Source organism: Calypte anna, chromosome 7 (genome assembly GCF_003957555.1).
Source record: "Calypte anna isolate BGI_N300 chromosome 7, bCalAnn1_v1.p, whole genome shotgun sequence".
Classification (NCBI taxonomy): Eukaryota; Metazoa; Chordata; class Aves; order Apodiformes; family Trochilidae; genus Calypte; species Calypte anna.
In genome coordinates, this window is record NC_044253.1 from 941,566 (window position 1) to 954,902 (window position 13,337).

General features: G+C 51.5%; 1 protein-coding gene across 1 annotated transcript in view; it reads right to left on the reverse strand.

Annotated features, from left to right (window-relative positions):
• Window positions 1-5,472: 5,472 nt before the first annotated feature.
• The window catches only part of KCNJ3 (potassium inwardly rectifying channel subfamily J member 3), a 33,165-nt gene continuing 25,300 nt past the window's right edge, over window positions 5,473-13,337 (reverse strand). Inside the window, exon 3 of the mRNA XM_030454230.1 lies at window positions 5,473-6,094. Coding sequence (XP_030310090.1) covers window positions 5,511-6,094 — 584 coding nt within the window. The 3' untranslated portion in view covers window positions 5,473-5,510. The remainder of the gene's footprint in view (window positions 6,095-13,337) is intronic.

Below are 13,337 nucleotides of genomic sequence, written 5' to 3' on the forward strand. Positions count from 1 at the left end.
GGAAAGAAGAACAAAATCCTCACTATCCTAGGAAGGAGATTGAGGTGCTGGAGCAGGTCCAAAGGAGGCAACTGGGCTGGTGAAGGGATCCAGCACAGATCCTGTGAGGAGAGGGTGAGGGAGCTGGGGGTGCTGAGGCTGGAGAAGAGGAGGCTCAGGGGAGACCTCATCACTCTCTCCAACTCCCTGAAAGGAGGTTGGAGCCAGGGGGGGGGTTGGGCTCTTTTCCCAGGCAACTCTCAGCAAGACAAGAGGGCAGGGTCTCAAGTTGTGCCAGGGGAGGTTTAGGTTGGAGATGAGAAAGAATTTTTTTCTGGAGAGGGTGATCAGGCATTGGAATGGGCTGCCCAGGGAAGGAGTGGATTCTCCGTGTCTGGAGATCTTTCCAAAGAGCCTGGATGTGGCACTGAGTGTCATGGGCTGGGAACCACGGGGGGAGTGGATCAAGGGTTGGACTTGATGAGCTCTGAGGTCCCTTCCAACCCAGCCAATTCCATGACTCTATGCAAATGCTTGTCTCACAAAGGAGTTCTGCTAATTTGCCTCGAAAATTAAATGAGTTTTGCTATGAAGTGAATCTATCAGTGTTTTCAATCAGTAGCACATGTTTTGTCCTTCTCAGAGCAAGGTGTGAGGTCTTGTTTGTACTCATCCTGAGCATCATCCCAGCACAGGGCTGAATCCTGTCCCTGTGCTGGGTCCTGCATTAACTTGGCTTTTCTTTTCCTTACTGACAGAGGCTCCAAGAACGCTTAAGAAATCGATGCCTGGAGCCTTCCCAGGGACAGTCTGGAGGATGCCAGGAGAAAAGTCTCCCCAGGTCATTCCATCCATCTGTCACAAGCTCTCCATCCCACACTGTTGGGATGGAGGGAGGCCAAAGACCCAATTCCCCAGCCAGGGCCCAGAGAGCTTTTCAACTTAAACCTGCAAACACTGTGGACAGAAACAAATGCAGAAGTTAGGAGAGTGGAACTGGGGAAATAAATCTGAATTAGCAAACAGCTCTGCACTGATGACACTGACCTGCTGCAGGCACACAAACACCACAGATCCTCTTGTAGGGATGAGGATGGGATTATTATGCACTCACTGTGGGTTTTCCTACCTGGGTTTGGTGTTCCATCCCATAGCTGGGCACACAGAGGAGGCAGCATCCCTGGGCATTGCAGACACCAGCACATCCCACCCAGCTGGGAGAGGCCACTGCTGGGGCTGGGCTGGCTATGGCAAGGACCTCCTGGTCAGCTCCAGTCTTTTGGCACATCCAGTGCAGTTCCAGAGGCAAATTGCATCCATGATTGTCATGTGAGAACGTGTCACTGTTCTCCTTGCTTTGTGTTAGCATTCCCCATCCCACAGGAGGGAAGGGAAGAGAGCCTTGAGCTGGGTGATTGCCTTGAGCTTGGGCTTAACATGGGGATTCCTTCCACTCATCACCTGGGGGTGGCTGAGAGCATCCCAAACAGACCTCCTGGCATGGGAAGGACTCCACACCCTTTTTTTCCTCCCCTTTTTTGTGAGGTGTCAGTGTGAGAAGTGCAGCTCTGGAGCCCCCACGGCTCTGGGCTCCCAGCTCAAGCCTGGCAGCCAGATGTCCTTTGAAACCCAAAAGCCAGCTCTGCTCTGGCACCCTTCACTCAGCAGCCTCTGGAGGGGCAGCAGGTACAGCCAGCACCACACACCCCCCCTCACCCTTCTGTTATCAGGAATTTCTAATTCCTTCTATTCTGTTAGCACAGAACATATTTTGCTCACCCCGAGTGCTGACACCCAGCCACTAACAAGGCTAAAAAACCCAAACAGGATGATCTGCTCTGATGCCAGAGCTTTAACTCCTGGGACTGGAGTGCCCAGATAACACTAAAAATTCCTCCTTCTCCATGCAGAGACAAAGAGAGTTTCCCAGTCCCTGTGCTGCAGAGGAGACTCATGTAATACATTCATAAATAACAACGATAATCATCATCATCATCATCAACATCTTAAAGGTCTTTTCCACCCAGAACAATTCTGTGATGACAAGGGTTGGACTCGATGATCTCTGAGGTCCCTTCCAACCCAGCCAATTCTATGATTCTAATGATAATAACAAATTACTAAATAATAATAAATTATTTCCACACTCCCCCGAGACTGCAGCTCAGCTAAACCCAGGGGTAACTTTTCTGCTGTTTTCAAAAGCAATGGAATGGCTGTCCTGTGCACACCACGAGAAACCAGAAACCTTGAACAAGCAGTGATAAAAGACAAACACATTTAAACAGCACAAGTCTTGAAAGTTTAATAGAGCTTGAGATAAAACTGAGCTTGCAGTAGTACTGAATACAAGAGTGTGTCAGTCCGTGTAACCCAAATAAACTTGTACTTCCATACAGTTATAGACTGCATGCCAGAAAATGCATTTAGTTTAGTCTGACTCGAATATGTACAATTTACAATAGAATTCAAGCATAAATTCAGCAGTAGAGGACACAGACCTGCTGTGCAACCAGGAGATGCTGCTCAGCATCAGCGTTAGGGCTGGGCAAAAAAATGGTCATTTGGGAGAAAGAAAACCAAAACAGAACACCACCAAAGTGGCCACGCCAAACAAAATGAAATATTAACCAGAAATAAGTTCCTCAAATGACCAACTAAAGAAAATTACCCCCCCTTTCACTCTTGTTAATGACAGACACACACGTTGTCACCTCCACACACACAACACCTCAGACCTCTGGTGTCCAGCAAGGACAGGTGCAATATTTCTATTTAAAAACAAAAGAAACCAAACTTTTCAGTAAATAATAACTTAATACTTTCTATGGCATTAATTAAAGTAACAAATCAGGATACGTTCCCAGTGTTTCACATACTTGCAGATGATTTATAGAGCCTACTGAGCACGGCACTTCTCCATCACCTCTTTGTAGAACACATTCCCCACTGCTCCTACTTCATTCAACCTCCTACAGAGCTTCAAACCAAAGTTTCCCAAGAAAAGAAACCCCCGAGGGCAGGACTTTGCAGCCATCCCACCAGGGGACAAGATGCCCAGCACCTTCTGCAGGGCTTTCAGGGGGGAGGATGCTGCTGGAACCCCACTGCTCTTCATCTGAGGCCCATTGACCACAACAAAAAATCAACCTGACCATGAACCAACGGTGGGAGAGTGGGGCAGACCACAGGGGGGACCCCAGTGTCCCCTGGGGGTGCCCCAACCTTGGAGCTGTGCTTTGGTATCAGAGCCCCAGGAGTGGTGGCAGCAGCACACAGCAGTGTGGTTGTTGGGTCACACTCCCCAGCAGCCCAGGAGGAAGATGATGGTCCCACATCCACCCCAAATAACCCAAAAGGCTTTGGAGGAGAGGTCAGGCTGCTGGAGACCCTTTTTTCCCAAACCAGCCCCATCTGCTCCAGCCTGCTGGCAGGACTCACCATTCAGCTGAAGGTCTATCGTGTCAATTAATGCTCTGGGCTCTCTGGTTTGGCCTTGGGGATGGTTTTCCTGTTGACACCTGGCAATGGTACATGGCTATTTTCACTGCCAGGCAAGAACTGGCAGAAGAGTTCCACGTGGTACAAAAAATCAGCACTATTTTACAAGACCACCTGAGGAAGTGTTGGCAAAGGGGAGAAAAGCTGCCCAGACATCCCCCTGCCACATCAGCAACAGGACCTGCACATGGGGAGCAAGGCTCACCCCCACCTCCAGCACCAACTGGCAGAGCACTGAAGCAGAGGCCAAGGGTGCCAGAGCATGCAGAACCACACCAGAACCAGGAGAAAGGATGGAAAGAAACCCTGGGAGGCAGTGGGAAGGACTGATGGACCCACTGTGACTTCCAGGGAAAGCCCTGAGCCAACCCTCCAGCCCAGCTGAGCTGCCCAGCCCTTATTCCACCCCAATGTTTACACCAAAACCACTTTTTGCCCCCCAGCCCTCTGCTCCCAGTGATGGAGCAGGAGGTGGCAGCCACAGGGGACTTCCCAGAGCCCAGCAGGCAGCAGGTCCTGGCCAGGACTGCAGCTCCCTGTGCACCTCCTGACCCACCCGTGTCCGTGCCTGGGACCACCCAGGGGCTGACACCCAGAGGATGTCACCCAGAGGATGTCACCCAGAGGGTGTCACCCAGAGACCCCATCCTGGCTGCTGGTGCTGGGATCCTCTGACTGCTGCCCACTGCTCCATCTCTTCCTCCAAGCAGGAATTCCTGGAAAGCCACCTGACCTCCAACCACGGGTGTCCCTGGGCACCTCCACAGCCAACTCCAGCCTTTTGGGGAGCACCACAAACCCCAGGACCGAGGGCACCCGGGCAACACCCACGGGTGGGTGAGGGAAACCCAAAAAACACGAGGAGGGAAGGATATCAACCCAAACATTTATACAAAGTATTACTCATTTCCAAACCCACAGGGTCAACTTCAGTTAAGAACATCTTTAAACATTATTTTCACCACAGAGAAAGCAGTAAGGAGGCAGCAGGACAGGGGGCATCAGAACCACCCCCTCACTGGCCCAGTGAGCCTGAGCAGAACCCAGGCATGGTAGGGAACTGGGGCAGCACCCACAGCACCCACAGCACCCACCTGCCTGGCCTCCTGGAGACATCAGGATGTTTGGTGTCTGGCTGTGCCACCAGCACAGGAAATCAAGCATGTCCTGCTTGTTTCAAAGGGTTTTTTTCACATATAACATTAAAAATCATTAAGATTTAAAAAAAAAAAATTACCAGTTGTATCTAAAGTGTGAAGTTTCCTCATTGATTTCTTGTTTTGCCGAGGCTCTCTTTGCCTAAGGAACTCTTAATAAACAACACCTTAGCAAATACCCAAATACCCTTTTTTTGTTTGTTTGTTTTTTCTGGCGGCCTAAAGGCAGGAAAAGAAACCCCAAGAAAACACGAAAGCAAAACAGAAACCAGCAGTTGGCTTAAGGCTAGCAGGTCTGGTGCTGGGAATTACCTAATACACCTTCTCTGGAGAAAAGAGACACGGACCAGAAGGGAACATCACCACCCACCTCAGGAAAATAAAACCCCCAAACCATTTTCCAACTGAATCAGAACCTGACCTGAAAGTCCCCCACTCCCAGGGCTTGCCTACCACTGACTCTGCAGGAACAGAGGGTGGGGGGAGGAACGTCCCTCTCCAGATTTTATTTAGGGTTTTTTTTGTTTGGGTCTTTTTTTTTTCCCCCAGAATATACAGTATAAATAGAGTAGGAGTCATGCCATAAAACTATATGCAAAAATTGCACACTATTATGCATGCTTGTTGGGATACTACATGCCAGCCAGCAGCAGCTCGCCCAGCGTCCCCTCCGTGGTGCTCCCAGCGCTGCCAGGGGGATGCTCCTGCCTGACCCCGGAGTCTGCCACCCCAGGGGGGGGGACAGGACCCCTGTCCGGGGGGTTGGGGACAGGACCCTTGTCCAGGGGGTGGGACAGGACCCCTCCTCCTGCCCCTGCTGCCCTGCCCCGGGGCAGCTCAAGCCCTACCCGAGAGCTGGCAGCCCCGGGGGGGTTATGTGAACCGATCCGAGTTCATCTTCCTCAACTTGGGGGGCAGGTTGCCCTCCATCCTCCCACCCCCCGACAGCTTCTGCAGCTTGGGGGGCAGCTCGGCCACGGACTGGCTGATGGGGTCGGACATCATCTTGGTGGTTTTGGACACCAGTTTCTCCTCCGAGTTGCCGGGGACCGAGCTGATCCGCTGGAGTTTCATGGGCAGATCCCCCATGCTGTAGGCCTTCTCCGAGGTGGTGGAACTCATCCTGAGGAGTTTTTTGGGGAAGTCTTCCCTCCCGGTTATTTTCTGCAGTTTTGAAGGCAGCTTGGTGCCCACCTCGTCGAGAGCATCCAGGCCATCCACAGAGTTGTTCCTCTCCTTGCTGTTGCTGACCGCAGGGGCTATCAGGGGGGAGGACATGAGCAGCATCTCCTCCTGCTCCTTCACGCTGTACGGGGGGGTGGGCACCTCAAAGGTGGCGTGGAACTGGGAGTAATCCACCTTGAAGAACCCTTCCTCCAGGGAGATGACGGGGAAGAACCGATGGCCCCAGAGCACCTCGTCCTCTGTGTAGGATGTCCTGGCTTGGCACGTCATCCCTGCAAGGGAGAAAAACTTCCACCAGTTATGGGCAGCTGAGGGGGGGGCACAGAGATCTCTGGACAGTTCCACCAGACTATTTCATGGTTTTTAACACATAAAAGATACATGCAGCAGCCATTAAATCATCATCCTCCAGGAGAAAGGAGCTTAACTGTGTGAATAATTCACACTGACTGATGGCCACTCCTGAAGGTGCTGCTGGCAGCAGGAGACACAGGGGCACTGATAACTCCACTAGCAAATTAGCAAGAGCTGCTAATTGTCATGGGAAGTGGGACTTGAAGGATTATGGAGTTCCTCTACATTTTTATCACGTCAACAACTGCATAAAACCCCAGATCCTACACTTCCCCCTCCATGCCCTGCCCCAGCTCAGCCCAGCAATGTCCTGGGAGAGACCCCCAGCCCAGGGATCTGCTGGCAGAGCCCCCGCTGCCTCTGAGACCCAGGCTTCAAAAAATTATCAAGGAAGAAGGAATATGCCAAAGAGGCACAACCAGGGCAAGCTGGAGGCTTCTGGAAGAAGTGCTGCTGCTGCTCCTTTTTACTCCCTGTACATTTCTAAATGGTACCTGTGGCAATCTGTACACAGAATCACCCTGCGGTTTCATCCTGTCACAGCAAACTGGAAACATGACATTTGGTTTTCCAGAAGTTAAATCTGCCTCTGCAAACACATCCTCTGCTTGGCTGGCAAGAACTGCTTGAAGCTGGGGGGAAATGGAAGGGAACTGGAGGAGAGGGAAGGCACAGGATGGTGTGGGGAGCTGGGGATGGCTGTGGTGCTGACAGACAGACAGACAGACAGCAGGACATCTTCTTGCTCTTACTGCTAACAGAATCCCAGTTCCAGCACAGGGAATTTTATTGCTGATACACCTGAGTTTATCACAAAACACAGACTTCAGAGTTTTCAGCTTTCTCTCTTAGGTGACAAAACCCACAAATACCCCGAGGCCAAGCAGCCCCAGCCCTGCCACAGCCTCTGCCAGGACAGGAGGATCTTTATGGCTGCTTCCCACCACAGCTGGATCTCAGGAAAAAAAATCTATCCTTTAGGGTAGATTTCCCCTCAGTCACTGCCTGTTTCACTTCTGCTTGCTAAGTGAAGTGGAAGCAATCCCACACACCTAATGGGTTTAGGAAAAAAAAAAAAATTAGGAAAAAAAACCCCTAATTGGAGCCAGCACTTCTTCCACCTGTGTCCTCTCCTCCACAGCTTTTGCCAGCCCTACCTTCACCAGGGCCACCCAGCCCTTCCCTCCCCTGCTCCCAGGGAGCCTCATTAGCTAAGGAAGCTGCTAATGAGGTTTGCAAATGGCAGGAGCCAGGCTTGGCCTGGGGGCCACTGTGTGCCCAGGAAGCAGCCAGGGGCTGATCAACCCCCTGAGCTCTGACAGGTGACAAATTGCTGGAAATGCAGGAATTCTCCCTACAGGAATGTTGGTGAGCACTGAGCTGGCTCTGTGTCTGGGGAGGGCTCCCAGGGACACTGCCCTGGCTGGAAACCTCTTGGGTGGCTTTTCCCTGGGTTGGCAACACTAAAAAAAAATAATAATAAAGCTTTATTCTAAGAGGGGTGCTACCAAAATGCCATGGGGGGTGGAGGGGGACTAGGGATGGGGGGGAGCAGGCTTTCAGTAATGCTGCCAGGGCTTGGGGAAGGGGACCAGCACAGAACCCAGCAGCATCTGCATCATCTACATCCTCATCTGCCCCTGAAGGGATTCAAATACCCTGCAGATGTGGCCTTCAGGACATGCTCTGGTCCTGATGGGGAGAGAAACCATCATGGGGTTTCTTCTGGGTTGATGGTTGGACTCTGATCCCAGAGGTCTTGGCCAAGCAGGATGATTCTGTATGTGATCTGCATCCCCAACCCCATCCTCATTCAGTATCTGCATCCCCACCCACATCTCCATCCCCATTTCCACATCTCCATCCCCATCCCCATCTCCATCCCCAGGAGATCCCACAGAGCAATGCTATGCACAGGACTGGCTGTGTGTGGGGTCAGGCTCTCCCCCCCAGAAGCCCCTGTGCTGTGGGGCTGTTTCTGCCTCCTGCTCCCTCCCCTGCCATGCCCCATCCTGCTGGAGGCTTTCCCAGGAGGATCTTTATGCCTGCTTCCCACCACAGCTGGATCTCAGGAAAAAGCAGCTTCACATTTTGTTCTGCTGATGCAACTCTTGGCCAGCTCACTGGGGAGATAAATACTTGCAGGTATACTACTTTTCTTTAAAATCAGTTTATCTTATTCACTAACAAACCTGACGGTGCAAATTATTTAATAGGCCGAGGAGCAGTGGCTCCCATGCTCCTCCTCCCAGGGAATACCTCTCAGGCTCAGCAGATGATGCTGAGATGCTCTGAGAAGCCCTGAGGGCAAGAAATCAATCATCAGGTTTGCTTTCCAGCTCCACTCTCCTTCCCAGCTCTTCCTTCCCTTTCCCTCTTCCCAGCAAAGCCTCAGGCTCTGGCTGAGCCCTGTGGTGCCTCTACTGCTGCATCTCTGGAGCAGCCAGAGCAGAACCACCCAGCTCCCACCTCCTCCTCTCCAGCACCAGGGTCACACAACTATGGAAACATTGGGGTTGGAAAAGAGCTTTGAGATCACCCAGTCCAACCATCAACTCAGCACTGCTCAGGCCACCCTCACCCCATGTCCCTCATCCCCACATCTCCAGGCTCTGAAACCCCTCCAGGGATGATGGGGACTCCAGCCCTGCCCTGGGCAGCCTGGGCCAGGCCCTGACAACCCTTTCCAGGGAGAAATTCTTCCCCAGCTCCAACCTAAACCTCCCCTGGCACAACTTGAATTGTGCCAAAAGTTCCTCTTGTCCCATCCCTTGTTCCTGGGGAGCAGAGCCCGACCCCCCCTGGCTCCGACCTCCTCTCATGTCATCAGAAAACAATAAATACCAACATCAGAAAACAATAAATACCCAACAGAGAAAGCAGGAGCACCCAGTGCAGCTCACCACTGACAGTCCCTTCCCAGTACCCCCCCTTCAGGGTTATTTTCCCTGAATTTACACTGAGATAAACCCAGGCCTTTTCTTTTCGTGCAGATGCCCTTCCTTTCTAGAGCTTCAGAAAACCAGATCACCAAAGGCAGAGGCAGGCGTGGGGCTGGGCTGCTGATGGCCACCAACCAGGGCACTGCAGTGGCCAGGGGCTCACATCCCAGGGGTTCTACCAAACCATGGGTACCAAACCCCAGGCTGCTCACATCTCCTCTCCTTCTCTTCCTGTGAAAGGTTTTTCAGGTTTTCTTGAGCTTTTTTTCCCCTCCAAGAAGTCACTCATCAGCAGGCTAGGCAGATCCTCCAGTGCCTTCATCAGGCTAATGGGCTGTTAGATCCTTACCAAGCTGTCTATATCATTAATATTCATCTGCAGCATAAATTTTAAACTCTGGTTTGGAAGCAAACACGCTGTATGTAGGGCATGTAATTAAAAAGCCATCCGTTTGTCAAAGTAAAAGGTTTGGATGTGTTTTGCTCATCACTCCCAGCTCTCCTTCCAGCCCCCAGTGCTCTCCTGAGCTGCTCACAGCCAGCCCTTGCCAAGCCCTCCCTGCAGGCAGATCTCAACAAACCCCTGGACAACACCTACACTGATCCATGCATTCCAGTACAAATGTCCACTCAATGCCCTCTCCATTACTCACACAAACAGAGGCTGTAAAACCTTTGCTGTCCCTGGCCCAGGGCAGGGATCCCACCCAGGAGCTGCTCTGGGGTCTGGATACCCCACACCTGCACAAACCTCCCCCCTGTCCCCAGATCATCTCCCCTCCTCTCCAGGAATTATATTCCTTCTGATTATATTCCTTCTGCAGAAACCAGGAGCTGTCTCTGTTTACAAAGTAAAATGAATAATAATTAGCTTTTAGACTAGTAGTATTATTCCTATTATTATTATTCCTATTGTTGTTATTATTATTCCTACTGTTATTATTATTCCTATTGTTGTTGTTATTGTTATCATTATTATTATATCTTAAGGGCAAAGTTTTGGGGCTCATTTATCTCCCCACAGGCAGGGGCTAAAGTGCTGTTAAAGGAAAAACTTGGTTTATCACATTGAGTGAAGAAAGAGCTTGATTTCCCCAGCACAAACTCAGATTTTGCTCTTCTTGTTTTGTTTTATTAAACTGATGATAGTTTGGAGTGCAATAAAGCTATCTGTCTGCTGTCAGGCTCTGTCTACTTTTGCAGCCTGGTTTTATTTAGCAGGAGGGAGCAGGGCAGCCACCTGCACATTGAATGCTTCTCATCACCTTTAAAGTCCCATTTCAATAAAAAAACCTTTTGGCAAAGGGGGTGGAGGGGAAGAGGCATTTCCTGCAATGCAAGAGACAAAAAGACAAAATAGTCTTGGATGTAAAAACTGTAAAAAGGTGCTCTGGGAAGTGAGGAAAATACAAGTCTGTGAATTCCAAGCCCTGCCCAAGGCTGCTGGGGATGTTTCCCTGTGTTGGGATGCAGGCAGGGACCAAGCAGCAGTGATGTGGGGTCAGAGAAAGGCACAAAACAACCTGACCTGCAAGGACAAGGACAGCAGGAGAGGCAAGAGGGGGGTGAGGGCCCTGGTAAGATGAAGAAAATAGTTCAGATTTTGGTAACAGTAGAAAATCTGGGTTAATTCCTTCTGTGACAGACATGCTGCCCATTTTGTTAGAATTATGGAACCATTTGGGTTGCAAAAGAGCTTTGAGATCACCCAGTCCAACCATTCCCCCAGCACTGCCCCATGTCCCTCATCCCCACACCTCCAGGGCTCTGAAACCCCTACAGGGATGATGGGGACTCCAGCCCTGCCCTGGGCAGCCTGGGCCAGGCCCTGACAACCCTTTCCAGGCAGAAATTGCTCCAATCCATCTCCAATATAAACCACAGGAGGGGCAGGGTAAAGGCACCTCACATGAGAGCATCCTTGGTCTCAGAATGTCCCTCTGCAGCCTTTCCACAACCCCCCAGCCTTCATCCCATTTATTATTGAGATCCAGGGATCCCCTCCAAGGGGAGGAGGTCAGAGCTGCCCAAACCAAGTGTTTGTGCTCCAAAAGGCTGAGAGCAACCCCAGGGCTCTGCTGCAGACACCCAGGCACAAGTCAGCCCCCAGGCTGGTGCCACACATGGGAATTCCTCCTGTCCCCAAGCAGCAAACCCAGGCTCTGCCCTGCTGCTCCTGCTGTTCCTGCCCCAGCACTATGAATACCTCCTGGGGTACCCAGCCTCTGCTGCTCTCCCAAGAGCTGTCTTGACACTTGAAACAGAGTGGTGACAGCCAGGGTATTTTTCTTATCGTCCTCTGCTCAGGACAACTTTTAACCCCCCTGCACACGTGGTGGTTTCTCACCCTGATGGAGCCCAGTGACCCAGCATGAGCACAGATTGTAATGGGGGGAAAATATCAGTAAAACCAGGGGGGCACCACTATGGTTACTGACACTGCTGCCATGCAAAGGGATGCAACAGGGTCCTGACAGCCCAGCCCCCCTCTCCTCCCCCCCAAAAAAAGAAAAAAATTTAAAAAAAAATAATAAAAATCAAAGCATCCTGCAGCGCTTGCCCTTCTGAGCACACAGGGCCAGAACTTAATTCCCTGAACAAAATCCACACTTAATTCAGTGACAGAAGTTTTTCCCAGACCCTGGTATTTTTCTTACAACCCAAACCCCCCCATTTCCATCCCAAGACTGGGGCTGGGATCCCTTCCCAACACCCCCACACAGCCGTGCGTCAGGCTCCCGCCTCTGAGCAGGGTTTTTTGGTTTGGTTTGGTTTGGTTGTGGTTTTTTTTTCCTTTTTGCAGAGCCATCTGCCACCTTCCCCTTTTTCTTGCATCACTTCCCTCCTACCAGAATAAAGCTGCTGCAGCACCAACACGGAGGGGCTGAATTCCCTGCTGGGAGAGCTGCAGGGGAAAGGGATGGAGGAAAGTGAGGGGGGGAGAGGGGGGATGGTCCTGGGGTCCTGGGGAGAGGCAACACATCCACTGCTACAGTCCCAGGCTGGTTTGGGCTGAAGGGACCTCTCAAGACCATCTAGTCCAATCCAGGGAGCAGGTTGTTGCTCAGCTTGTCCAACCTGACCTGGAATGGTTCCAGGGAATGGTTCCACCTCCCACCCCTCTGGGGATCCTGGGCTGGGGTTTCACCACCCTCAGCAGCAATAATTTCTCCCTTGGATCTAGTCTAAATCTCCCCTATTTCAGTTTAAACCTACCAGCCCTCATCCTAACACTACAAGCCCTGCTACAAGTCTGTCCCCACCTTTCCTTAAGTACTGGGGGGTGTTCCAAGGTCTCCCTGGAGCCTTCTCTGCTCCAGGCTGAACAACCCCAACTCTCAGAGCAGAGCAGCTCCAGCCCTCAGCCCATCTCCCTTTCCCTCCTCTGGACTCCTCCAGCAGCTCTGTGTCTGCAGGAATTCCACAATGGATGGGGCTATTTCCAGGCTGCTCCCAAGTGCCACTCTGACATAAAACAGAGCTGTCCCCCCATGCCCTGGGATGCCTGGGATGCTCTCCAGAGCTCCCCTGGCCCTCACCTACCCTGTCATTCCTGCTGATAACGCAGTCCTCTGATAACTGCCCTCATTATAACCTTTCCACAACCTTGGAGCAGACAGAGAAACTGCACCACTGGTGCCCAAGGGCACTAAAATCCTCCTGCTCTGGGGACCCAGGAGCTGGGGGTGGTGATGGGAAGGTCAGGATGTCCTGGGTCACCTCCCCAGCCTGGGCACCCCACACCACATCAGAAACACCTGGAGAAAGGCAGCTGGCAAGGGGACATCCTCACCCCTCCAGTAACTCTCCCCACCTCTGGGCTGTGTTTCTGTAATTATGAGAAATTGTTCCATTTAGGTCTTGTCTGCACAGAACTCCTGCCACAGGAGAAATGCTTGCTAAAAATAAAAAGAAACACCAATCAAACCCACACCTCATCACAGCTTGATGTTGGAAGCCCCTGACTCTGGTGACCTCCCCCAGCCCCACAGCCACACCACAGGGACAAAGCCACCACTCTCATTATTCCATGCCTGCCCCATCAACAGCAAACTTTAAATTTAAAGCAAGAAGTTCTCAGTTATCCTTAGTTAATATCAGAATCATTTTCTTCCCCTGTGCAGCAGCAGCAGTGATTTCCCTCCCCTCCTGAGGCTGCTGCCTCTGGGCTGGGTTTGAGGTGCAACCAGAGTTCTGCAGAGGAATCAGAGACATGGAA